The sequence below is a fragment of the Carlito syrichta genome, unplaced genomic scaffold (assembly GCF_000164805.1).
Source record: "Carlito syrichta isolate Samal-C Ts95f unplaced genomic scaffold, Tarsius_syrichta-2.0.1 Scaffold308142, whole genome shotgun sequence".
In the NCBI taxonomy this organism is placed as follows: domain Eukaryota; kingdom Metazoa; phylum Chordata; class Mammalia; order Primates; family Tarsiidae; genus Carlito; species Carlito syrichta.
The window spans coordinates 666,883-694,193 of record NW_007252238.1 but is presented as its reverse complement, the minus strand read 5'-3'; the positions used below and the strand labels follow the sequence as shown (position 1 = coordinate 694,193).

Here is a 27,311-nt window from a genome sequence, read left to right as displayed (position 1 = left end):
TCACAATAGCAAGAAACTGGAAACAACCATGCTGCCCATCAAAAAGAGGACTGGATTTTAAAAATGTGGTACATATACATGATGGAATACTACGCAGCCATAAAAAAGAACAAAATCATGAATTTCGCAGCAACCTGGATGGAACTAGAGTCTATAATACTGAGTGACCTCTCACAGAAACAAAGATCCGAGTATCACATGTTCTCACTCATATAATGGACCTTAAACATCCAATGCAATACTATAAGAAAATGACTGACGGTACTGGGAAACTAGGGTGGGGGGAGATGGGATTAACAGTAGCAAATATCTGTCTGGGAACGGGGAAACACCTCGTATCAACAGGGTGCCTGAATGAAACGTAATTGTATACCTAACCCTTAACTGTACCCCACGACATCATAATAAAAAAGAATAATAATAAAAAAAAAAGAGTTATGAACGAGGTCAGGTATGGTGGCTCATGTCTATAATCTCAGCACTTTGGGAGACCAAGACAGAAGGATCAATTGAGCCCAGGTGTTTGAGACCAGCCTGGGAAATACAGTGAGACCCTGTATCTAGAAAAAAAGTGAAAGAGTTACAAACTATAATTATATGAGAAAGAACTGCCAAAAAGTCTGGAATTTATTTCTAAAAAATTGTGTATTTATTCTTAGTCTTACATGTCTAAACTTCAGTCACCTTCAAAGTACTCTCCATTTGTTGCAACACACCTTTCAAGATGCTTTTTCTACTGCTCAAAACAGTTTTTGAACTAGTCAATTTTAATGACTTTTAGTGTTTCTGCCATTTTTTTGTTTCACTTCTTCCACACTGGCAAAACGTTTCCCTTTGAGGACATTTTTCATACAGGGAAACAAAAGAAAAGTCGCTCAGACAGAGATCAAGTGAATAGGGAAAGTGGGGCATAGGGATCATGCTGATTTGGTCAAAAACTGTTGAACACTCAGTGTCGTGTGGGCAGGCATGTTGTCATAGTAAAAGAACCAGTCACCTGTTTGCCACAACTCCAGGACGTTTCTTCCACAAATCATCTCTCATAACAACACTAGCTGGCACACTGATGCCAATGTATTCTTAGAACGCTTGCCTAGCGGGAAAAGCCTGTACTCAAAGGCCCTCCCTCCAAAAGATAATTCCAGGGTTTCTTTGAGGGGGTCCCCACTCGTAAATACTGAAGTAAGGGGAAAAAAGCAATTGGCAGGGTTCAAGTCAAATAGCCATATCGCATCTGGATAAAAATACAACATGACATAAATTGTGAAGTATTTGCATATGTCTTGCCTCTAAGCTCAATGACTGCAACCTGAGCCATCTAGCCCTTTGTGGAGTAACAGCAGAGAATAAACAAAATTGTTGAAAGCTGAGAGATTAAGTAGAAATGGACCATCCACAGGAAAGAGTTCTATTTGCTTACATGTTTACAAATAATGCAATACGATTCCACTATTGAGAATTAATACAACACACTACACATTCTTGGGATCACTTCACACTTACAACACATCACTTTTAAAATTAAAGGGATCAGCTACTAGTATTATGTAAGGCTGGGTTCCCATCTTGTCACAAAGACTGCTCATGTTCATCTTCTATTTTCTGAGCCCCTACCTCTAAAGCGTCAGTGTAAGAAAAATGAAACATGTTTGAACCACTTAAAATTTCTCCAGTTTATTTTTCTTTTTTAGTCATCAATTGATAGCACATCATGAGATTCTAGGAAACACTGGATACACTTCAAACTAGAGTACTACTAATTAATCTCACTGTTAAACTAAATTACACAAATTCTGTAGGTTTTTTGTTGTTGTTTTTGAGTTGGAGTCTCACGCCGTCGCCCAGGCTGGACTGCAGTGGCATGTTCACAGCCACTGCACCTCAACCTGCTGGGCTCAGGCGATCCTTCAGCCTCAGCCTTCCAAGTAGCTGGAACTACAGGCGCATGCTACCACGCCCTGCTAGTTTTTTTTTTATTTATTGTAGAGACAAGGTATCGCCAAGTTGCCCAGGCTGGTCTCGAACCCCTGGACTCAGGCAATCCACTCACCTCGGCCTCTCAAGGTGCTGGGATTACAAGCTGAGCCACCAAGCCCACCCCAAATTCTGCAGTTTTTTTAAGCAAGAAAGGACATATTTTATTAATAAAATGTAAAGATATAAAGGACAACATGGCAAATATAAGAACAGTAAAGAACAGAAAACTTGACAACAGTGTGTTGGATTATTCACATTTAAATAAAAAAGAAATAGCAGTCACATCTTCAATTCATGGAGAAGCTAAGCTAACAATATTAGTGATGCCACTGGAGCCAGAATGAGAACTGAGAAGTTTTCAACCAAACTACATTCTGAGTATCTACAAAGTGCCACATAAAACGCTAAGTTCTGAGTAATTCACCACAGTGAGTCAAAAGTGATTCTTAGTGATTACAAAGGCAACAGTATACTCCTCACTGGAAAGAAAAAAAATAGGTAAAAGAAAGCAAACTGTTAGAATAGACTTTCATAAATTAAAACCATAATTATTATCTGGAGAGCCATAAGGTTCGGAATGGAAATCTGAACACTGAAACACTTAACATTAAACAAGTTATTATTTTTAAATCAGCATCTCAATCTCTTTTCACTCAATCATTCAAAAAAATATATGTACTATTATTTATTAGGCGCTACACCTTAGGCGCAAGTCCAAGAAGCCATGTAGGGAGCTATTACTTATATTCTATATTTTATTTCGTATCTATTAATTCTCTTTTCAATTGCTTTTTTGTAGTCATGTCGAAGCATAGGAAGATGTGTTTTCCTTGTATTTTACCTGAAAGATCATTGAGCTTATATTCAGAAAATACACAAAAAGAAAAAGCAGAGAGAATCATTCACAAGACAAGTCCCAGGAGACATTACTGTAAATGGAGGAATTAAGTGGAAAAACTAAGAAGCAACTACCAAAACTTATGATGGTAAAAAAGAAAAACATTACAATGCTTTTCTAAAAGGAATGTCAAAAAGAAAAGGGAAAAAACCCAACCAGCACAGCACAAGATTGGCACAAAATTTTATTATGAGAAGGGAAAGTGCCAAAGCCAAACAAAAGACTTGTTAAAGGTTAGAGAAATGTAACCATTGTCATCAGTTTCTCAGAGATTTCTGGGAAAAAAGATAAAGTACAAATCTATGAATCATACATTTTTCCAGAGATGATAAAAGTATGTGGCCCAACTTTGCTCAAGGTGAAGTCTTCATAATCACTTCTTTTTTCTGTCCACCAAAAAGATGTTTCAAGTAGAGCAAGTGAGCAATGACAGTCAGAAGGAAGATTATATGTTCCAATAAAAGTGAATTCAAACAATTAATCATTAGAGAACTGCTACTTCTGCTTAGAGTTCTAAATGATGAGAATTTCACTCCCACCCTAACCATAAGAACAAGATGGGGAGCCTATTAAATCGTGTTTTTAAAAAAAAACTCATCTAAGAGCAAAGATGTAAGAAAGACTTAATGGGCCGGGCACGGTGGCTCTGTTTGTAATCCCAGCACTTTAGGAGGCTGAGGCAAGAGGATTGCCTGATCCCAGGGGTTCAAGACCAGCCTTGGCAACTTGGCGAGACCTCATCTCTATAATAAATCAAAAAAATTAGCTGGACGTGGCAGTGCGCACCTGTAGCTCCGGCTACTTGGAAGGCTGAGGCGGAAGGATCGCCTGAGCCCAGCAGGCTGAGGCTACAGTGGCCATGAGCGTGCCACTACACTCCAGTCAGGGCAACAGAGTGAGACTCCAACTCAAAAAATAAAATTAAAAAAGAAGGAAATAAATAGGAAAGCCACAGATTAGAGAAAAGATTCACAATTATTATATCTGATTAAGCACTGAGCTTAAAGAATTCCTACAATTCAATCACAAAAAGACCAACAACACACTTTTTTTAATGGGAAAAAGATGAATAGACATTTCACACAGAAGAAATATAAATGGCCAATAAGAACATGAAGAAATGCTCAACATCATGAGTCAAAATGGGCTAAAATAAAACAGACTGACATAATCAAAGGTTGGCAAGGAAGTGGAGCTTTCACACATTGCTGGTGGGATGGTAAAACTACATAGAAACACTCAGTTTCCTAAAAGGTCAAATATATATATATGAATACCATAATCCAGCAACCTCACTCCAAAGTACTCATCCAAGATGAATGGAAGCATGTGGCCACAAAAACCCTTGTACAAAATTCTTCATTCTAGCTTTATTCACAAAAGCTAAACATTTTCCCATGACTCCCACCTCCAATGCCTTCAGCACACATTTCAAAATTAAGCCATATTCATGTCATTTCACATTTCCATCTAAATATCAGAACCAATATAAAATGTGGCTTTCAATATATCACTGTCAACAACACCATCTTTAGGACGAAATTTTACATTCTACGAAAAACACAGGCGCCTACATACAAGAAATGCTGTCTCTAATTCTACCCATACCATGTTCTACCAATTCCACTGAAATTCTTTTAAAATAACTTCCTTTCCTACTCTCTCTACCCTAGAATCTTGGTGGATTTCTTTGATGACTCACCACCCTTGAAAGAGAGCCCTTTCCAATAGGCTCTACTTCAATGCCTATACTATAGTCAACTTAAGCTACTGTTGACTTTGTTTATTGAGATATAAACTTCAGCCAGGCGCAGTGGTTCAAGCCTATAATCCCAGCACTTTGGGAGGCCGGGGCAAGAGGATTGCCTGAGCCCAGGGGTTCGAGATCAGCCTGGGCAACTTGGTGAGACCTCATCTCTACAATAAATCAAAAAATTAGCCGGGCATAGTAGCACACACCTGTAGTTCTGGCTACATGAAAGGCTGAGGCAGAAAGATCGCCGGAGCCCCACAGGTCAACACTGGGGTGGCCATGAGTGTGACACTGCACTCCAGCCCGGATGATGGAGTGAGACTCTGACTCAAAAAAAAAAAAAAAGAAACATACACTTCACAAATATTTTTAAGTAAAAGAAAAGAGCACATTTCCATTCTATTCCACAATAATTTTTTAGGATCTTTGTCTTATCAAATGCTTTAAATGTCTTATCAAATGTTTTAAACAAGACTCCTCTACAGTGGTTCTATTGACATTTCTGGACCAAATGATACTTTGTCACGAGGGCTTTTCCATGTCCTGTTGGAAGTTGAGCAGCATGGCTATCTCCTAGATATTTGCACTGCCTGCACTCCTCCAACGCCCTATCCCACGTACTCAGTTATGACCATCAAAATATCTCCAGACACTGCCAAATATCCCCTGGGAGCAAAACCACCCACGGTTGAGATCCTCTGATTTAAAGGATTATCTCAACATGTTTTCTCAAGACTTCTTGTGATTTCTTTTGCCTTGAGCCTCCCTTCCTCTGAGTTTCCAAATTGTTATCTAACGGTCAAAAGTTGATTTAAAAATCACTTTCTCTAGTAAGCTTTTCCAGCCAGCCCCACTCCCGAATGCTTCCCAACTCCCTTAGCATCTTAGACCTCTGGACTGTTGTTTGCTTCTAAACCCTCCTAGTCTGTGAGTTCCCTTAAGGTCAGGCCTTGCAGTTTCTGGTTTACTCTTGCATCCTCACTGCTAAACACCGTCAACAATTGTCCAGGTTCCTGGATGAGACACACTGCAAAATACTTAGAAAAATTGGTACAGTTAATGTGTTACATAAACATTCTTATTATCAATTGCATGAGCTTCTGGAAGCAACAAGCTCTTAACTCACTCTTTTAAAGTAAGAAACAGCTTAGCTGGGCATGATAGCACACACCTAGCTCCAGCTACGGAAGGCTGAGGCAGAAGGATCACCGGAGCCCAGCAGGTCGAGGCTGCAGTGGCGGGGAACGAACACTGCACTCCAGTCTGGGTGACACAGTGAGACTCCAACTCAAAAAATAAAAATTAAAATAAAAAAATAAAATAAGAAACAGGGCCAGACGTAGTGGCTCACGCCTGTAATCCCAACCCTTTAAGAAGCTGCAGTGGGCAGATTACTTGAGCCCCAGAGTTCCGAGACCAGCCTGGGCAACATAGTGATACTTCATCACTACAAAAAAATCAAAAAATTAGCTGGGCACAGTGGCGTAGGACTGTAGTCCCAGATACTCAGGAGACTGAAGTGGAAGGAACGTTTAAACCCAGGAGGTTGAGGCTGCCAATGAGCCATGATCATCACAATCATGCCACTGCATTCCATCCTGGGTGACAGAGTGAGACCCCGACTCAAAAAATAAAGTGGGAAACAGTACAGCACCACAGACACAAATGCCAAATCAAGCTGTTGTTATAAAAGCATCCCAAAACCCTTCCTCCTCTCGTCATCATCAAAATATAACTGTGTTATAAAAGTAAGAAGCCTCTTGCCACCCTTTCAAGAGTGACATACCAGAACTAGGCAAAATCAAACCAAATATAAGATTTGAAATGTCAGATTAGCGAAAACAAAATCGGAATCATTTTTTGAAGCAGTGCCTCAATGTGATGTGTGGGAGAACTTTCACAGAACGGTAATTATTTATCAAGCAAATGTGTGGGGGTCACAGCACAATGTGGCATGTGGCGAGCATGCCAATGAAGCGAAAAGCATGTTATATAAGGGAATTGTTGGGGCAGGAAAGGATGGTATTTCACCCTTCAGGGAAGAAAGCTACCCCTTCCGGCAGACTACAACTTGCCGTGGAGAAAACAACCCTAAAAAATACTATTTCTCCAACCTCAACTGAGTGGCCTCATGATACTTCCCAGCCCGTGGTATGCAAAATGTGGCTGACATCAAGTAGACAGTGTTTATAGTCATGTACAGCCCTTATCTTAGTTATGGTAGGCCTTTATTTGCAGCTGTGTTCCTTTGTCCAAAAAAGCTTTATTGAAACATAATTCACACCAAAAAGTTACCCACTTAAAGTATACAACTCAACAGCTTTTAATATATTCACAGACTTATGTAACCATCACCAAAATCAATTTCAGAACATGTTTGCCATCCAAGGGAAAAAAACTGTATCCATTAGCCATCACACCCCATTTTTCTCCAAACTTCCTAAACCTAGGCAACCACTCATTTACTTTCGTTCTATATAGATTCAGCTGTCCTAGACATTTCGTATACATGGAATCACATAAAACGTGCATGACTGGCTTCTTTCACTTAGCGCAGTGTTTTCAAGGTTCATTCCCTTAGTAGTGTGCATTAGGTTCTCTTTATTGCTAAATCACTTTTCCTTGTATGGATATGCCATATTTTCTTTATCCATTCATCAGTAATAGACACTTAGGTTGTTACTTCTTTCTGGCTACTGTGAATAATCCATTTATAATCACTCATGTATAAGACTTGGTGTAAACATATGTCTTCATTTCTTCTGAATAAATATCCAAGAGCTGAGTGGCAATGTTATGCTTAGCTTTTTGAAGAATTGCCAAACTGTTTCCCAAAGCTAAATTCACACCCTCAGTGTATCAGGGTTCCAGTTTTTCCACATCCTCATCAGCACTTGTTATTATCTGACTTTTTATTTACAGCCATCCTAGTGACTATGAAGTGGTTATCTCATTGTGGTTTTGATTTGCATTTCCCTAATGGCAAATGATGTTAAGTATCTTTTCATGTGCTTAATAGCCATTTGTAAAGTTTTTTTGGAGAAGTGTCTAATTCAGATCTTTTTTTTTTCTTTTTTAAATCAGAGTCTCACTGGAGTGCAGTGGCACAATCACAGCTACCACAGCCTCAACTTGCTGGGCTCAGGCGATCCTTCAGCCTCAGTCTTCCAAGTAGCTGGGACTACAGGCACACGCCACCACACCCAGCTAATTTTTTGAGATGCAGTCTCGCCAAGTTACCTAAGCTAGTCTCAAACCCCTGGGCTCAAGCAATCCTCTTGCTTCTGCCTCCAAAGTGTTGGGATTACAGACTTGAGCCACTGTGCCCAGCCTAATTCAGATCTTTTGGCTATTTTTTCCATTTTATTTGTCTTATTAGTGAATCATGAGAAGTCTTTATATATGCTGAAAACAAGTCCCTTATCAAACATATGATTGTTAAAATGTGTTCTTAAATGCTAACTCTTACCTAAGAAAATATTCAGAGTAACCTTTTGGTGAAGTGAAAGAGAAAAAAAAAGGAAACCCTCAACCATTAACCATGAATAATCAAAAAAGCCACTGCTGGTTGGGCCCCAGCTCACCTTAGTCGCCATTCTCCCTTTTGTTCTCAGTCAAAAATGTCCTAAGTATTAGAACAGCACATGGAGATTTGAAAAAAAAAAAAAAGACAGCAATTTTTCAGCCTCAGGATCGAAACGCCTCCCTTGCCACTAGGTGTGACCACGTAACTCCATTGCAGCCAACAGTGTATGAGCAAAAGTAGAATGTGCAACCACGGGGACGTGTCCCTACAGCCCAAGACAGTGGTAAACGATGAATGGGACTGTGCTGTGTGTTGTCTTGGACCTGGGGTGACTGGGAAGGTGAACCAGAGGGAGCCCAGAGGAAGCAGATCGATAGAATACCATCCTATCGTATCATATCGGATATGATATAATATCAACCATGATCAGACAACCTCTGGGTTTCCCAAACAAGATTAAACATAAATGTTGACACCATTTGAGCCATCTGATTTTGACTTTTTCTGTTGCAGGCAACCAAATCTGGTCTGAACGAATGTCACCACTAAGTGAAAATTCTTGGTTTATCTACACGGATCAAATGCAAGCCCAGGCTCCATTTTGCATTTATTAACTATTACTTACTGTCACAATACTACTCTAACTGCCCTTCCAATATGGAAAATAAAAGGTAGCAAAAATGGGTCCCTGGAAAGAAGACAAAAAATATTTACATAAAACATATGTAATCAGCTAGGTGTGGTGGCTCAGCCTATAATCCCAGCACTTTGGGAGGCCGAGGTGGGTGGATTGCCTGAGCCCACAGGTTCGATACCAGTCCAGGTAACTTGGCAAGACCTCGTCTCTACAATAAATCAAAAAATTAGCCGGGTGTGGTAGTATGCACCTGTAGTTCTGGCTACTTGGAGGGCTGAGGTAGAAGGATCGCAGGAGCCCAGCAGGTCAACGCTGGGGAAGCTGTGATGACGGAGTAAGGCTTCAACTCAAAAAAAAAAAAAAAATGCAATCAACTCTGAAATTGCTATATGATGGTGTCCAATAGGAACAAACTCCAACAGAAATCGTTCACAATACCCACATACTCCAACACAGGATAAGTTTATTTTTCTTTAAGCAGAGTGAAAGCACTGGTGCTCACAGTGTAGCAGTGTGGTGCAGAAAAAAAGGACACTTGACTGACAGTGGCTTGATTGAATCTAATCCTAGTTCAGTCACTTCTGAGCAACAATTCAATTTCACTTAATCCAGTACGAATTTGGCGAATGTTCATCATATATAGAAAGCATTACATTTGGCACCGCGGTACCAAGTAATACTAAGTAAGACAGCGTTCACACCCCCATGACATTCATAATTTAATAGACAAAAAACAAATGACTTGTAATTCCCAGTAGTTTACTTAGACATCATGGAAATAGACAGAAGATGAGCCAATCTCATTCACACTTTTCACTAAATGTCTTCAAAGCCCAGAACCGGAGACCTCAAAGTAATTCACCTCTTGCTAGCAAATTGTGCTTCACAAGGGATAAACAAACAGGATGACATAAATAGAGGGGAATGGCAGGAAACTAAGGGCCCCAAACACTGTCCACTGGTAACATCAATCCTGAACAGGTGAATCTCTGTTTAGAAAAGAGAAAGTAAGCCGGGCTCGGTGGCTCACGCCTGTAATCCCAGCACTTTGGGAAGCAGAGGCAAGAGGATTGCCAGGGCCCAGGGGTTTGAGACCAGTCAGGGCAACTTGGCAAGACCTTGTCTCTACAACATATCAAAAAATTAGCAGGGTGTAGTGACATGCACCTGTAGTTCCAGCTACTTGGAAGGCTGAGAGGTGAAAGGATCGCCTGAGCCCAGCAGATCAAGGCTGTAGTGGCAGTAAGCATGTCACTGCACTCCAGCCTGGGTGACAGAGTGAGATTTCGACTCAAAAAAGGAAAAAAAAGAGAGGGAGAGAGAGAAAGTAAACCCCACCACCACCACCACCACCAAAAAAAGGTCTGCAATTTTAAAAAGCAACTTGATCCTGAAGAGTCAAGGAGGCACAAACATGAAGAAAACCATCTCCTAAGCTAACCAGAGAGCTTTAGAAAAAGTTAGGACTTAACAATAAGCATGTATAACTTTCGCAAGATACAGATATATAGATATATAGATATATACACACACACACATATTAGTATTTATATGATAAGATCGAATGCATATACCTACATAAAATTCAGGCTCAACAGAGTATGCTACGCCTTCCCCTTAAGAATTCTTGGGAAATCTACAAAACATAATCAAGCCCATGTCTGCACTGTCTGAAATGCCTGTGAGACATTCTAGAAGCAATGCTGAGAAGGCAGTCATATTAAGGACCTGGAGTTCAGGGAAGAGATTCAGGTAGAAATAATAGAGTTGAGAGTTATCAACATATGGATGGCACTTAAAGCCATAGCCTTGGCAAGATTATGAGGGAGCGTGAGTGCAGAGAGAGGAGATAAGGACCGAGCCCCAGAGAATTTCAACATTAAGGGGTCTGGGAAACGCAGAACTGGCAAAAGAGTGTAAGAAAATCAATCACTCTACAAAAAAGACACCTGCACACGCATTTTTATTGCAACATTATTTACAATAGCAAAAACATGGAATCAACCATGCTACCCATCAAAACTGGACTGGATTAAAAAAAAATGTACATATACACAATGGAGTATTACACAGCCATGAAGAAGAACAAAATTATGGATTTCACAGAAACTTGGATTGATTTAGAGTCTATCATACTCAGTGATTTAACACAGAAACAAAGAACTGAGTACCACATGTTCTCACTCTTAAGGGGACCCCGAACATTTACCCTAATGCTATAAGAAAGGGATTGGCAGTAGCAGGACACTGCCGGGATGGAAGAGAGGGGGAGGGACGACCTAACACTAATAAGGGTACCTGATCTCAAACCAGGCTAAGTGGGGACGAAAGGGAGGCCCAAACTTTACCTGTACGATGACCACTTGTGTACCTAATCCTGAATTGTACCCAACATCTTTAAAATAAAATAAATTTTTAAAAAAAGAACAGAACAGAAAAAGCTAGTGGGAGGAGAAAACCAGGGAGGTGGGAAGTCCTTGAAGGGAGTGAATCACAGAGCAGAGAGTGATGGGCCCTGTCGGGGATGCTGACAGGAAAGACATGAGCACTAAGAACCGACCACTAGGCACCGCAACACAGAGAGTCAGAATGACCTCAACAAAGGCAGCTGCCGTGAAGAGGTGAGGCAAAGGCCTGCAGGAGGGCAGCCCAAAAGAGGAGGAAAGAAATCTGAGAAGATAAATGTAAACCGGGCTCAGTGGCTCAGCCTGTCATCCCGCACCTTTGGGAGGCTGAGGTGAGTGGATTGCCTGAGCCCGCGGGTTCGAGACCCGCCTGGGCAACTTGGCAAGACCTCATCTCTACAATAAATCAAAAAATCAGCCGGGCGTGGTAGCGCGCACCTGTAGTTCCGGCTACTCGGAAGGCTGAGGCAGAAGGATGGCCGGAGCCCAGCAGGTCGAGGCTGCGGTGGCCAGGAGCGGCCACTGCACTCCAGTCTGGGTGACAGAGTGAGACTCCAACTCAACAACAACAAAAAAAGAAGATACATGTAATGGCTTTTTGAAGTATTTTTCTGTTTATGGGAGAAAAGAAATGGGCAGCAGATGAGGAAAGGGTTGTCTCATTGGTGACAGTAGTTGTGGTAGTTTTGGGGGTTTTTTGTTTATTTTTGGCTTGTTTTGTTTTTTTAATCGGGCTCTCACTCTGTTGCCCAGGCTGTAGTGCAGTGGCATGATCACAGCTCACCTTAGCCTCAAACTCCTGGGCTTAAGTGATCCTCCCACCTTAACTTTCCAAGTAGCTTGGACAAAAGGTACATGCCACCACACCTGGCTAATTTTTTTAATTTTTCTTATAGAGGTAAGGTCTCACCATAAATATAGATATATATACACCCTGAAGTGCAGTAGCAAACTCACAGCCACCACACCCTCAGACTGCTGGGCTCAGGCTATTCCCCGTCCTCAGCTTCCCAAGTGGCTAGACCCACTGGCATGCACCACCACGCCCAGCTAATTTTTTTATTTATTTTAGAGACAAAGTCTCACTATGTTGCCCAGGCTAGTCTCGAACCCCCCAAACTCAGGCAGTCCTCTTGCCTTCACCTCCCAAAGTGCTGGGATTACAAGCGTGAGCCACTGTGCCTGGCCAGGTCTCAATATATTGCCCAGGCTGGTCTCAAACTCCTGGGCTCAAGCAATCCCCTTGCCTTGGCCTCCCAAAGTGCTGAGATTACAACACTTCACCTGGCCTGGTTTGTTTGTTTTTGTTTTTTTAAAGATGAATAAAATAAGAGCATTTTGTATGCTGATAGGAGGCAGAACTCGTGTTAACAAGAAAGAAAGAATTGCTAGAGCAACAGCCTAGAGTAGCAAAGAGAGGGTGGGAAAAGGGAATTAAAGGGATTAGCCTCAATCAGGAGCACAGGCAGCTCCCCCAGGAGGACAGGGAAGGCTGGTATCCGGGCACTGAGGGTGGAGGTGGATGTACGTGGCAGGGCAAGAGTTGTTATTGCTCCTATCTTCACGACAAAATAGGACACAAAGTCACCAGGAAAGGGAGGCAGTGTCAGAAGCTAAAGCAGAGGAAAATATGAGCTCTCCATCAGCTGGGAGAATGAAGGAACTAAGAAAACACAGTGTGATCGGTGGTTAACCTGTGTGGCCTTTTTGAGGCTGGCGGTCACATATTTGCAGTTGGTCCAGTGAATATGGTAGAATACGTCTCTGGGAAGAGACAGGGCAGAACTGAAACTTACTTAAATTGGGGTTGTACAAGCAGTAAAGAAGGGAAGGGCCATGGAGTGAGGGTAGAACAAGGGACTATGATGCCTGTCTGTGAAATTCACACTAGTTGTGAAAGGAAGTGAGGGTACGAGACAGCTGAAGGGCAGTAGGAACAAGTGATTACAGGGCTTGACTGGGGGAATCCAAGGGCCCTTACTAGGAGAGTAAGCAGGAAGGGAGAGAAGGTGGTGTCAGAAAGAGAGAGGCTTGCAACCGAGACTACTGAGGACTGCAGCTCCCCGTAATGACAAGGATTAAGGAAGGAACACAGGAGAGAATGGCTGAGATTTGGTAAAGAACAAGCTCCCTGGAGGACAGGAGGACAGAAAGCCAAGAAGCAAAGTGCTGGATGAATCATCTAAACAGGGATATCCAACCTTTTGGTTTCCCTGGACCACATCAAGTCAAGAAGAATTGTCTTGGGCCACACATAAATTCAACAATATAGTTCGCATATGTGCATCATAAGACTTTCTATTTTTTAATATTTTTATTATAAAGCTTTTAAAAACAAGAACAATATAAAACTAGTGGGAAATTTGACCTTGTTTGCGTAAAACTAATCTATCAATGTCTGGATCGATGGAAGTGGCCACGGTTCTCAGTGAGTTCTCAAAGTGCTCATCAGAAATGCTTGTATGGATTTTGTTCTTGGAGTACTTCATCATTAAAAACAGCTGCTCACAAGTATGTGTGCTGCCAAAAACTGATGTCACAAATAAGGTGTGATTGCGAACATCAGAAATGGAACTACGCATGAGGTCATGAAGAAAATAAATGCTAGAAGACATGATGCTAAAAGATTTTGCAGGCCGCAGGTTGGACATACCTGATCTAAAGCATACTGAAATGACTGAGAACTACACAAAGAGCGAAACCGAACATATAACAAGTTGAGTATCCACTATCCAAAATGCTTGGGACCAGAAGTACTTGCTTTGGATTTCAGATTTTTTCGGATTTTGGAATATTTGTACCTGCACGATGAGGTATCTCAAGGACAAAATCCAAATCTAAACATGAAATTCATTTGTTTCATATGTACCTTATACTCATAGCCTGAAGGTAATATGTACTTTTATATTTTTAATAAAAAATTAAAGTATATTTAATAATGCTGTGCAAAAAAACAAAATTTTAACTGTGCCCCATCACGTGTGTCACGTGAGGTCAGATGTAGAACTTTCCACTTGTGGTGCCACATCAGAGTTCAAAAAGTTTCAGATTTTAGGATTAGGAATGCTAAACCTGAACCATATGAGGGGCTGATGACAGTCCAAGCTAAAAGCAGTTCAAAACACAGGAAAAGGCGAGAAAAACACATATTGTGGAAAAATATACTTAGAGGGAAACCATGAGAATGGACAGATACAGAAAGAAAGAATGGACAACCACAGGAAATGACAGCACCTCCAAAAAAATGGCTGACATGAAGAGAACCAAGAAATTTGAGGAGAGTCAGAATGACTCACTGTTATGGAGATCAAAGGGTTCTGGAGTTTCAGGAGGGCAAAGGTGAATACCAAGTCAAATGCTGCTGTAGCTGCCAAGGGCTTACGCCATTTCCTACTGGGTTTCTCTTGCGAATGACCCACAGCGATCTAACTCAACATGACCAAATCTGATTTCTTCATGCTCCCCCATCCTTATGCCTTCTATGTATCTCATGTTGGTAAATGATTCTGTCTAGTTACTCAAGCCAGAAGCCCACATCAATCTTTGTGGGGGTGGAGAGTGGTTCAGATCATAAGAAGGAGGATCATGGCTGACAAAAAAAAATTGGGGATGAGGAATGTCCCATAGAAAATATGAGTTTAGGCAATAATAATATAAATTACATTAAAATAATATATGAAAATACTAGAATCACCCCGCTTTCAGAATCAATCAGATTCACCTCACTAACATATTTTCTAGTAGACAACACTGCTGACTCACCTTTGCCAATTTTGGGGGGGGGAGGGGAGTCAGAGTCTTACTCTGTCACCAAGGCTGGAGCGCAGTGGCACGCTCACGCTTACAGCCACCGCAACCTTGACCTGCTGGGCTCAGTCAATCCTTCCACCTCAGCCTTCCAAGTAGCTGGAACCACAGGCATGTGCCACCATGCCTGTCTAATTTTTTGATTTATTGTAGGGGTAAGGTCTCACCAAGTAGCTCAGGCTGGTCTCGAATCCTTGAGCTCAGTCAATCCTCTCGCCTCTGCCTCCCAAAGTGCTGGGATTGCAGGCTGTCAATTGTTTAGGAAACATCCTAATCATATGATCATTTGTTGAGGGCTATTGTATAGTGGTTAAGAGGTTGGGCTCTAGAGGGAGAAAGCAGGGGTTCAAATCACAGCTCTTTGACTCATTAGCTACGTGGCCTTGGGGGAATCACTCCACCACTCCTGTGACTCAGTTTCTCTTCATAAAATGGAAACAATAGTAACTACCTGAGAAAGTTCTGATAAGGAAATACATGAAAGGCCACATACAAGCATTTAGAACACCGGCACTTAGAAAGGACTCAAATGTCACCCATGGGTGAGCGTGCACACAGATATGTGTTCAAGTTGTAGTATTATACAGACCAATTCTCTTCCTAAAGTTTGGAACAAGTTTTCACTGACTTGAAATTCAACCTCTTTTGCACTGACATTCTCTTTCATCTTTTTCCAATCCTGGCAAAACGTTGGCATAACTACTTGTCCTTTTCAAGGAAGTGTCAAATCACCATGGTGGGTAAGGGTCCAATTTTATGTACAATACCTGGTTTTCAATTCATTGATTGGAAAGTAAAGCACAAATTCTCCCTCTCCACACCACCCCCACTGATTCAGTTGTATCATGTAAAGGAAGAAGCAGCATTAATTATTTTTGTATTACTGGGTCCTGCCCTGAATTGAACTTTTGAACTTTTGCTTTTAAAAGTCTCAAATCATAGGTTTTTTTAAATAGAATCATGAACCAGCCTTATCTAAAAACCATCATTGCCAAAACTAGGGCTGGCAAGGAATCACTGCACTGTCAGCCAATAAAAAACAAGTTTCCTACAAGCACTATGATTTTCCTTGGAGCTACTGGACAGCACAGAAATTAACATCAGAAAAAATACAGCTGGGCACGGTGGCGCAAGTCTGTAATCTCAGTGCTTTTGGGGGCCAAGACGAGAGGATTGCCTCGGGGTTTGAGACCAGCCTGGGCAACTTGGTGAGACCTCGTCTCTATAATAAATCAAAAAGAAAAAAATTAGCCAGGCGTGGTGGCGCATGCCTGTGGTTCCAGCTACTTGAAAGGTTGAGGCAGAAGGATCGCCTGAGCCCAGCAGGTCAAGATTGCAGTGGCCGGGAGCATGCCACTGCACTCCAGGCTGGGCAACAGAGTGAGACTCCGACTCAAAAAAAATAAAGAAGAAGAAGGAAAAAAAAAGAAAAGTAGTAATACTGGCAGAAAAACTTATTTCATCTTTTACTTCTTCCTTTCTGGCAAAGATTCTTTTTCTGTTTTTTGTTTTTGCTTTTGTTTTATTTTGTTTTGTTTTAGTAGGAGCTTCACTCTGTCCCCTAGGCTAGAGTACAGTAGCACTATCAGGTTCACTGTAGCCTCAACCTCCTGGGTTCAAGCAATCCTCCTGCCTCAGCCTCCCAAGTATCTAGAACTACAGGCACATGCCACCATGTCCGGCTAATTTTTCTGTTGTTGTTGTCGTTGTTTTGTAGAGACAGGGTCTCACTTTGTTGCACAGTCTGGTCTTTAAATGATTCTCCTACCTCAGTCTCCCAAAGTGCTGGGATTACATGTGTGAGCCCTGTGCTTGGTCAGATTCCTTTAAAACTGAGTAACTGAAAGTCATACAATAAGAAAAAAAATAACTAATCTCTGAATAAACAGAAAGAGTTTAAGACCCTTCATCACATGCAGAGTATATACACTGAAAATTCTCATACACGGAAAGGAATATTGTTCTGTGTTAATACCCCCCACCACAACTCACTCTCACTCATTGTTCTCTCTTTGCCACAAAGTAGGTGTGGATTAACAATAAAATGCTCCAAGGTTATTTTATTTATCTGTTTGTTTTTTTTTGAGTTGGAGTCTCACTCTGTCGCCCAGACTAGAGCGCAGAGGCCGCTCCCAGTCACCGCAGCCTCGACCTGCTGGGCTCCGGCGATCCTTCCATTTATCTATTTTTATTTTTTAAACGTAGGGTACAAATGAGGGTTAGGTACATACGTGGTCATCATACAGGTAAAGTGTGAGTAACTTTATTGCTGTTATGTGCCCTCCCCTGGCAGTGTTCCACTACTGCTCAAGATCCACTTATGAGTGAGTGTGTGTGGTTTCATCTTTGTTTCTGTAAAAAATCACTGAATATTATAGACTCTAATTCCATCCAGGTTGCTGCAAAGTTCATAATTTTGGGGGTTTTTATGGCTGCATAATATTCCATTGTGTAAATATACCACATTTTCTTTATCCAGTCCACTTTCAATGAGCAGCATGGTTGGTTTCCAAGGTTATTTTCAAATCACAACACTGGTTAGGTTAACTCCAAACTTCAGCCAAGATAAAACTATCACCCTAAAGCTTACCCTCGAGACCAACACCAAGCAGCTTATACTGAATAATACATAGCCTAGAAATGTAACAACATAACATTCTTTCAGGCCATGGAAATCACAGTTACATATGACCTCCATTTTATTCAATCATCTTTTATTTATTTATTGGTTGTGAGACAGGGACTCACTGTCAGCCAGACTGGAGTACAGTGGCATGATCACACCTCACGCAGTCTCAATCTCCTAGACTCCAGTAATAGTAATCCTTCTGCCTCAGCCTCGTGAGAAGTCAGAACTACAGTCGTGAGCTACCATAGCCGGCTAATTTTTATTTTTATTTTTTGAGGAAACGAGATCTCCTCACTATGTTGCCTAAGCTGGTCTCGAACTCCTGGGCTAAAGTAATCTTCCCGCCTCAGCCTCCCAAAGTGCTGAGATTACAGGCATGAGCCACCATGCCTGGCCTAAATCATGTTAAAATGACTCTTTAATCATGTCCAATAATTCCAGGCACTTACCGGTCAGTAGCTTCTATATCAAAACAAAACCTTCTGTCAATGGAATCTGTATGCCTTTTGGTACATTCTCTCAAAAAGAACACCTCTCCATCCCCCTGCAAGAAATCATTTTAAACATTCTCAGAAAACTATGGTATAAGCACAAATACACATAGCCACCCTAGTGGGAGGGTAGCCAAGGTTTAAAATTTTAAGTCCCTTCTCTTTACCCTACTCTCTTTCAAACTAGTCTCTTCAAACAATATTTAGAGCCTAAAATCGTAATTGTTTTTGTCATTCTCCTGTTCAAGTTTTCTAGATCTTACTGATTATAGTAACGTTAAACCAAACCACATCAATGTTATTTTTTATTTATTTATTTTTTGAGTCAGAGCCTCACTCTGTCACCCAGGCTAGAGTGCAGCAGCACGCTCATGGCCGCCACAACCTCGACCTGCTGGGCTCAGGTGATCCTTTAACCTCAGCCTTCCAAGTAACTGGAACCACAGGCATGCACCACCATGAATGGCTAATTTTTTTTTTTAATTTATCATAGAGTCGAGGTCTCACCAAGTTGCTCAGGCTAGTCTCGAACCCCTGGATTCAGGCAATCCTCTCACTTTGGCCTTCCAAAGTGCTGGGATTACAGGCTTGAGCCACCGTGCCTGGCCTCAATGTTAATTTTTTTATATCAATGTTCATTTTTAAAGGTAGATTAGCAGTATAGTTTTTGATGCTAGAATATGTGTTATTCTCACATCAAGTTCTTTTTTAAAGAGTGAATTTTTTTTTATTTCTTATTTTGTTATGCCATGTCATAGTCAGTATGTGACCATTTTTGGCCTACAAAAATTGTCATTCCTTATGGATCAACCTAAAAATCCATTAAGGGCCCAAGATCAGGTACTGTGATTTTCTAGAACTAGAAACAATCTATGGTGTTTTTTTCTTTCCTAAGTGAATTACTCCGAATTTATCTTTACTTAATTTGCAATCAGGAATACAGGTGTTCAGTAAAGAACAACTATACAAAGTATGACACTTCTAGAACATTTTAACATTTTCTAGACTACAAAGATCTCTAAATAATATTAGCCAAACATTCAAATATACAAAATTCAAGACATCTATTATATTTCAAAATGTACTTATTATTATTATTATTTGGAGGCTAAAATAGAGAGATACCACTAAGCAGAAATTTCATAGGACTTGATTCGTTCTGGCAGAAAATTCAGGCTCAAGCTCGACATTCAATCTTAACCTTCAACAGTGATCTCCTGCCGGGCTTGGTGGCTCAGCCTGTAATCCCGCACCTTTGGAGACTGAGGTGAGTGGATGGCCTGAGCCCGCGGGATCGAGACCCGCCTGGGCAGCGAGATCTCATCTCTACAATAAATCAAAAAATCAGCCGGGCGTGGTAGCGCGTGCCTGTAATTCCGGCTACTTGGAAGGCTGAGGCAGAAGGATCGCCGGAGCCCAGCAGGTCGAGGCTGCGGTGGCCGGAAGCGGCCACTGCACTCCAGTCTGGGCGACAGTGAGACTCCAACTCAAAAAAAAAAAAACAAAAAAAACAGTGATCTCCTTACTTCCTCCTCTTCTCTGTGACTCGGATTTTCTAGGTCCATTTCATTATTATATAAATGTGCTTTCATTACAGGCTGATTTAAATATTTTTCAGGAAGAATTATAGTATATGTAAAAAGAACTGCATTCACCTCAGCAAAACTATGCCCACCCAGTCGGTAAGCAAGAATTAACCTGCTGGCTTAAAATGTGTTACCAATTATGGTCAATATTGGTGGGAAGAGCTTTGTCTCCAGACCATCAATTATTGTTATGAGCTACAGTTTCTATTTAAAACACATACTAAAACTACCTTTTCTTTTCTTTTTTTTTTTTTTGAGTTGGAGTCTCACTCTGTTGCCCAGGCTGGAGGGTACTGGTGGCTCACGGCCACTGCAGCCTTGACCTGCTGAGCTCTGGCGATCCTTCTGCCTCAGTCTTTCAAGTAGCCAGAACTACAGGTGCACACTACCACACCTGGCTAATTTTTTGATAAAATCACCTTTTCTAGACAACCAACTCCTGCAGTCTTTTTGCACTTTCCTTTGTTGTTTTTTCTTTGAGAAGAGTAGTTAACTAAACGTCAAATACCTAAGTAAGAACTTTTTAGGCTAAACTGAGCTACAGTAAAATTCATTATAGATCACTCTACTTTATGTTTTCAGGCTATGATTACATTTGTGCAAGTCAGATCTCCTGTATAAATACTAAGGGACCACTGAGTCATGAAAGCTTGCTATAAGCATTATCTTGATCTGCCAATAATAGTGACATAAAAGAATTCTGCTGCTCACTTTAAAAAAAACATGAGTGTAAAAACTCATGTAAGCAATTCAGAAAATACATAAACTGTTCTCTTTTCTGGCCTATTTCATTTAGAAACAAAGATTTTAATACTAAAGACAAATAAAATGAATCATTAGTGAATATACACCATTACAATATAAACTATTCAAATGACACCCTCAAACACTACCACTGACATATAATAAAATCTATTCCATGTAAAACCAAACACTCACAAGTTTCCCCCCAGATCTGTGCTCAAATGGGATCATGTTGAACTTCTTGGCTGCTTTCCGATACATGCAGTAGTGTTTGACCCAACTGGAACCAAACGGAGCAGGCCCTTCAACAAAAAAACAGAACTTTATAATTTCCCTCATATATAAGCAGATATGCAGAGCTGCAAACACATTACTAAAGAAAGAAAAAAAAAAACCTGTAAGCAGAAACTAACACACTCAATTAAACAAATCAGCAATATTGCTGGTTGTAACAAAAAGGGAAAAACTAAGGAACATAAGACCCGTGGAGATACTTTAAGACAAAATTCTAAGACATTTTCATCGAGCTAGAAGTGATCTGAAAGCACACTGTTTAAACAATTTGCTAGAAAGACCAACAGTTATCTCATACCTGATAATCTCTTAATTTTAAACTCTACTTTTTGTTTGTTTCTAGGTATAAAGAGCTCACCAGGGTTTCACAAGTTCCATCTAACATATGTGATGGTTTTGGATTCAACCCTGGCCTCTCAAAATGACAGAAGGGTAGAATCACAGTGCCCAGAAGCATCTAGTGTAAAAATCCACCCAGTGCTTCTTGCCCACCAACCAATAGCATCCTGGTAAGCACCTGCTCTTACTGATGATGGTGAAGCTAAGCTTTAGAAACAAAGTAGGAAGAATAAAAAAATCTAAGACTCAATAGTGGTGACTGTTCACTTATGCACCAGAACATTCTCTGAAGCCCTTTTGAACCCTTGCTAAGTCAGCAGTACCCCATGAGAGCTTACAGCACAGTGGTCTATGCCAGAGGTACCTAGCAACTGGAATTTCACATGCCAGTAAAAGTCTAATCACGGAAAATTAAAAGTTAGCCCCAGCAGAGGTTGAGAATTTTTTCCTTAAAGACTTTTTTTTAAAACTAGGTATTGATATTTTTAAAAGAGCAATTAGCATCTAGTATCACCATAGTTTTATAGACAAACAAGCAAACAAGGCTTCCAAATTAAAAAACTCAGGAGGGAAAAAAGAACTCACTTAAAAGGAATGCTTTCAGCTTTAAGAGAAGCTAAGACATTATTTGGGAGGGGGAAAGAGATAAAAGGGATTACTAAACCATAATAAATTTTATCTCAGACCATCATTAGTCCAAAGACCTGAATCTAGGAACCACTGGCATGTGTGTTATAAATAACTAGCATTTGTATAAAATTCTATGGTTCACAGAAATAATGCACAAATATTTCATTTACTACTAAAAAAGGTGCATGGTGACCCATGCCTGTAATCCCAACACTTTGGGAGACCGAGCCGGGAGAAATGCTTGAGCCCAGGAGTTTGAGATCAGCCTACGTGACATTGCAAAAAAAAATTTTTAACTAGTCCGGCATGGTGGTACACACTTGTAATTCCAGTTATAATAATAAATAGCAGTGGCAAAGATCCTTTTTCCATTTACTGTATGCCTGGCACTGTGTTAAACTCTTTTTTTTGTTTTGTTTTTTGAGTCAGGAGTCTCACTGTTGCCCAGGCTACAGTGCAGTGGCATGATTACAACAATCACAACTCTTGGTAGCCTCAATCTCCTGGCTACCAGGCCTGGTGGTACACACTTGTAATTCTAGTTATTCCAGAGGCTGAGGCAAAAGGATCACCTGGGCACAGAAGGTCGAGGCTGAGGCGAGTGTGACTGTACCACTGCACTCCAGCCTGAGTGACTATACCTCGTCCACCGCCCCCCCAAAAAAAACCTGAGAAGAGGATGGTATATCATTGTTTAATCTAAACAAACGTAAGTTTAGACCAAATGCCTGAGTAGTGAGAGAGCCAAACCTCAAATCAGAGTCTCTGGCCCTAAATATCAAGGTCTTTAAATTCCTGCTTAATTCACCCTCCTTTCACACCCACCAGCTCCTACCCAAGCAGCTCTGAGCACAGAGATTAGGAAGCTCTTCCACACCTGCCCATCAAGCAATTTATGGGATAGAGCACACAGATTCCAGTTTCAGATGGGCAATTCCAGCATTTAGCAGCTGTATTAATCTAAGGAACACTATTCACCCCTCAGCACCTCCATTTCCTCTGATAAATGGGATAATAATAGTACCTTATACTCCACAGGGTTGTTTTATAGTTAAAGGAGACAAGTTTTATAAAGAGTTTAGATCAGACATGGTGGCTCAGGCCTGTAATCTCAGCACTGTGGGAGGCCAAGGTGGGAGGATCGCTTGAGCTCAGGCGTTCAAAACCAGCCTGGGCAACATAGTAAGACCTCGTCTCTATGCCAGGTGTGGTGGCACACATCTATAGTCCCAGATACACAGATGCTGAGGAAGGATCGCCTGAGTCCAGGAGGTTGAGGCTACCAAGAGCTGTGATTGTCATAATCATGCCACTGCACTCTAGCCTGGGCAACAGTGAGACTCCTGATTCAAAAAAAAAAAAAAGAAAAGAAAAGAAAAAGAAAAAAGAGTTTAGCACAGTGCCAGGCATACAGTAAATGGAAAAAGGATCTTTGCCACTGCTGTTTATGTTCTTGTTTTCTTTCCCATCTAGTCTCAAGTCAATGTCATTCAAAGCCAATAGTTAAGCAGGAATGATGACTCTAAAAATTAAAACTTCCTGTGAGTTTCACTTGGGTACATAATATGAAGGATTCTAACACTCTCAAGACTCTATCCTGGATTTTAATTGAGTTCCTTCCAATTCAATTTTTAAAACTGAGATTAGAAAGATAAAGTATGAGAGAAATTTAGAGATCTGCCATGTCATAACAGCTGTTCATGAGAAGTGAAGGCTATGAGATTCCAGATTAAATAAGGGCAAAATGGAAAAAAAAATACACCCATCCCGCTGACTACATAGACCATCAACCTCAATTCAAAGCACACACACCATGTGGTTGTTCTCTGAGTACCCACTAGTACTAAACTGGTCCGTGTCAAAGTCCTATAAACCATCCACACTTACCTAATGAAATGAAAACTGCAAAGCACCCTAATTACAGTTAAGGGTGAAAAGGGACAAAAGCAGTTAACACAGACACATTTCCCATCCTCATCCTTTCCACTAACTAGCAATTGGGTTGAGGAAGTCAAGTGCAAGTGCTTAGCTGCTAAAATAAGACCAGACTGATCAAAGTTTGAAAAACATACGGGTCCTTTCATTTTCAAAATAAAAACACCCTGCGTACTATATGTCACTAAGACAGCAGCAAGACTATGAAGTCAGTTAGGATGCCATGCAGGAATATTTTTTATAGTCCTCTGCAATCTTCCTGATCATTTCAGTAAAAGCCAACTGTCTCAGATTGGTGGCAAGAGACATGTGTGAAGGAAAAAGAGAACTATGTCCCTCTTGACATGTGATGAAGGAAAGATTGCCAGAGCAAGGAGGGTGTGTATGAATCTATGCATGTGTGTACACCCGTGTGTTGGTGATAAAGATGGGGTGGAGGCAAAGAAGAAAAAGGTAATACCCATGTCACTTGGGATCACCCTCGGGCTTACACCAAATTCCGGCTCCCTTACAAGAAGTTTCTGGGAACTTCATGTGGAATAAGAGGAGTGGTGTGTCTAGACAGCAGGTTGCTCACCGCCATTTCTAACCTCACCACACCCTCTCCAGAGCAGAAATGTGTTTCCCCCCAAAGATGCAGAATACACTTTCTAGGATGGAGGGGGCAAAGACAGTAGTCGGAACAGCGTCCCGAAATGCCACTGTAATGACAAGAAGAACAGCAGAGTTTTCAACGATTTGGGCTTGTCACCAGCCATGCAGTCCACTGCATGAGAGCCCCTTACTTTTTTCCTGCACATACAGGTAGCCTTCGGCCGTGAACTGACTTGCTCGCTTGTGGTCCTTGGGATTCTGTCTGATTTTGTTCATAAGCTCTTCCACTTCCGACCTTGTTCCTTCAAATCGATTCCGTGTCTGAAATGGATTAAAAAAACAGACATAAATTTTAAGTTCTCATATTAGTTTTCTCATGCACATTTTAAAGTCTCTGGATAACTAAGATTAAATTTTTTAACTATAACTTTTCTTATAAATGTCTCAAAAGATCCCCACTCTTTCCAATGTGTCTCCTCATTGAGATTCATTTACAGAGAAAATAAAATAGTGGCAAAACAGTGAATAGAAAAATATAAGCCAAAGTAACAAGAGGTTACTTACTTTTAAAGCTTTCTAACACCATGAATAATTCTAGTATCCAACATAAAAATTCCTGCCTTCAAGCCTCACACTATAACTAATGTTAGCTTTAAAAAAAGTCATCAAATATCTACCTGGAAAATGTTTATTTTGCAACAACCAATCTGACTCAAGTTGTTACTAAGACATTAGCAATCTGTAAGTATTCAGAATCTGAAAAAACTTAATTCTTTTTTTGCAAACTAATAAATGTGAGTAATCAGTTTTTCCAGTTCATGGTAATTGTGCTTGAAAATGACATTTCTTCCCTGAAGAAAGAAGCAGGGGGGAGAAAAAAAGTCTCACCTACAAATGGTGTCTGTGATATCTGAAGAGACAAATAACATTTCTGAAACCCAGGAGAGTTGGGATGCCAATATCTGTCCAACAGCTACACCGAAAACATATATGCAAGGTGAAGTGACAGAATTACCCCAGCAATTGTGATGAGCCAGCATCACCGAGTTCCTGGACATTTCTTTCATCCACACTCAAAAATAATTGTATTAATACCGAAAAACTGCTGATGGGAAACTGTGGAGGAGCTGAGATGGAAAATTATTATTGAAATTTCTCCTCTCTCCTCCCTACAATAAAAGAGGTTGCCGAGGGTCCTGCAAGTGGAAAAATGGCAGAACAGCACATATTTTTCTAGGAGGAAGGAGAGTCTGATAAATGTAGATTGGAAAACGGGGGAAAAAACCTATCTGCAGAAGTTTATTTTATACACAAACTTAAGCTTTAACAAACTTTATGTTAGCCGGGCTCGGTGGCTCAGCCTGTAATCCCGTGCCTTTGGGAGGCTGAGGTGAGTGGATTGCCTGAGCCCACGGGTTCAAGACCCACCTCAGCAGCGAGACCTCATCTCTATAATAAATCAGAAAATCAGCCGGGCGTGGTAGCGCATGCCTGTAATTCCGGCTACTTGGAAGGCTGAGGCGGAAGGATCGCCGGAGCCCAGCAGGTCGAGGCTGCGGTGGCCGGGAGTGGCCACTGCACTCCAGTCTGGGCGACAGAGTGGGACTCCAACTCAAAATGAATAAATAAATAAATAAAATAAAATAAAAATTTAAAAATTTATGTTTATGAACTTTAAGAAAGTCCAAGGCTGCAAAGAGTCTAAGAACTCATTTGCTGATGACCGGTTCCCTCTCTTCTTCCTCTCTCTCACGTCTGCAGGTTGTCTTGTCCTCATCTTATAGTGATTTCACCCTGAACTTATTCCCCTTCTTTTTATTCTGCTGAGACTCCTTCTAATCCTTCCCATATGTACGTATAATATACACACACATGTAGAGAAGCCATCACATATGTGTGCGCATACACATGTCTATTTAAACCACTGACATATCCAATAATGCCATTCTTCGTGTTGATACTCAAATGATCCTAGATGTGAGCACCTGCAGATCCTCAAACCGGCCTCCACGTCTTCTGACATGTCTCCTCAAGTCTCTGGGCAATTTCTTACTTTCTGGTCCGATAGGGTATCCCAGGTTCACCTAATACTTCCCTGTTCCTGAAATCAGTCATTTCTCCAAAGGAGCCCTTGTTCCTTCTAGTAGAAGGGAGTATTTGAAAACCAAGATCTGGGCACAACGTGTTCATCACTAAGAAGGTACCATTGCTCCGAAGTCCTCTCAGCAGGCCAACTTAGGAAATGTATATACACACAGGTGACCCATGAACAACACAGGTATGAACTGTGTCCACTGATACACAGACTTTCTTTCATCTCCTCCACCTCTGAGACACTTAGACCATACATTCTTCCTCCTTCTCAGCCTCCTCAGTGCAAAGACAGGGATGAAGTTCTTTACAATGACCCACTTCCACATCATAAACTGTACATCTGTTTTCTCTTCCTTTTGATTTTCTTTTTTTTTCTTTTTTTTTTTTAGAAAAGCAGGATTTATTGAGAGGACAGAAAAGCTCCCACAGCAGGAGGGGACCTAAGAGGGTTGCTCTTGATTTTCTTAGTAACATTTTCTCTTCTCAAGCTTCCTTTATTGTAAAATTACAGCATATAATACATAAAAACACAAAATCTGCATTAATCAACTATGGTATCGGATCCACGGTAAGCTATTAGTAGTTAGGTTCTGGGGCAGTCAAAATTATATGCAGATTCTGACAGTACAGGGGGTCGCACCCCTAATCCCTACGTTGTTCAAAGGTGGACTTTGTATATACACACATGTATTTATGTACACAAAAACGTATTATTACGCCTGCATCTATCTATGTATTTAAGAAACCTATGATTTGTGAAAAAATAAATCTAAAAAAATAAGCTATATAAGACAGAGAGAAGAACACACATAGTACACACATTGTCCTATTTTGGGGCCAAAAAGCAGAGGCATAAACAGAACAAAAAGTCAAGCGGGGTACAGTGGTTCATGCCTATAATCCCAGCAACTCAGGAGACGAAGGTGGGAAGGTCACTTGAGGCCAGGAGTTTAAGGCCAGGCTGAGCAGCAT

General features: G+C 41.0%; 1 protein-coding gene across 3 annotated transcripts in view; it reads right to left on the bottom strand.

Moving 5' to 3' along the window:
• Positions 1 to 27,311, bottom strand: part of ARHGAP10 (Rho GTPase activating protein 10) — a 345,093-nt gene that overhangs the window by 174,514 nt on the left and 143,268 nt on the right. For all 3 annotated transcript variants that reach the window (XM_008065053.2, XM_008065054.2, XM_008065055.2), the window contains exons 8-10: positions 24,437 to 24,566; positions 20,649 to 20,755; positions 18,082 to 18,176 (exon numbers count right to left, since the gene is read on the bottom strand). In XM_008065053.2, the coding sequence (XP_008063244.1) occupies positions 18,082 to 18,176; positions 20,649 to 20,755; positions 24,437 to 24,566 (332 nt within the window). The remainder of the gene's footprint in view (positions 1 to 18,081; positions 18,177 to 20,648; positions 20,756 to 24,436; positions 24,567 to 27,311) is intronic.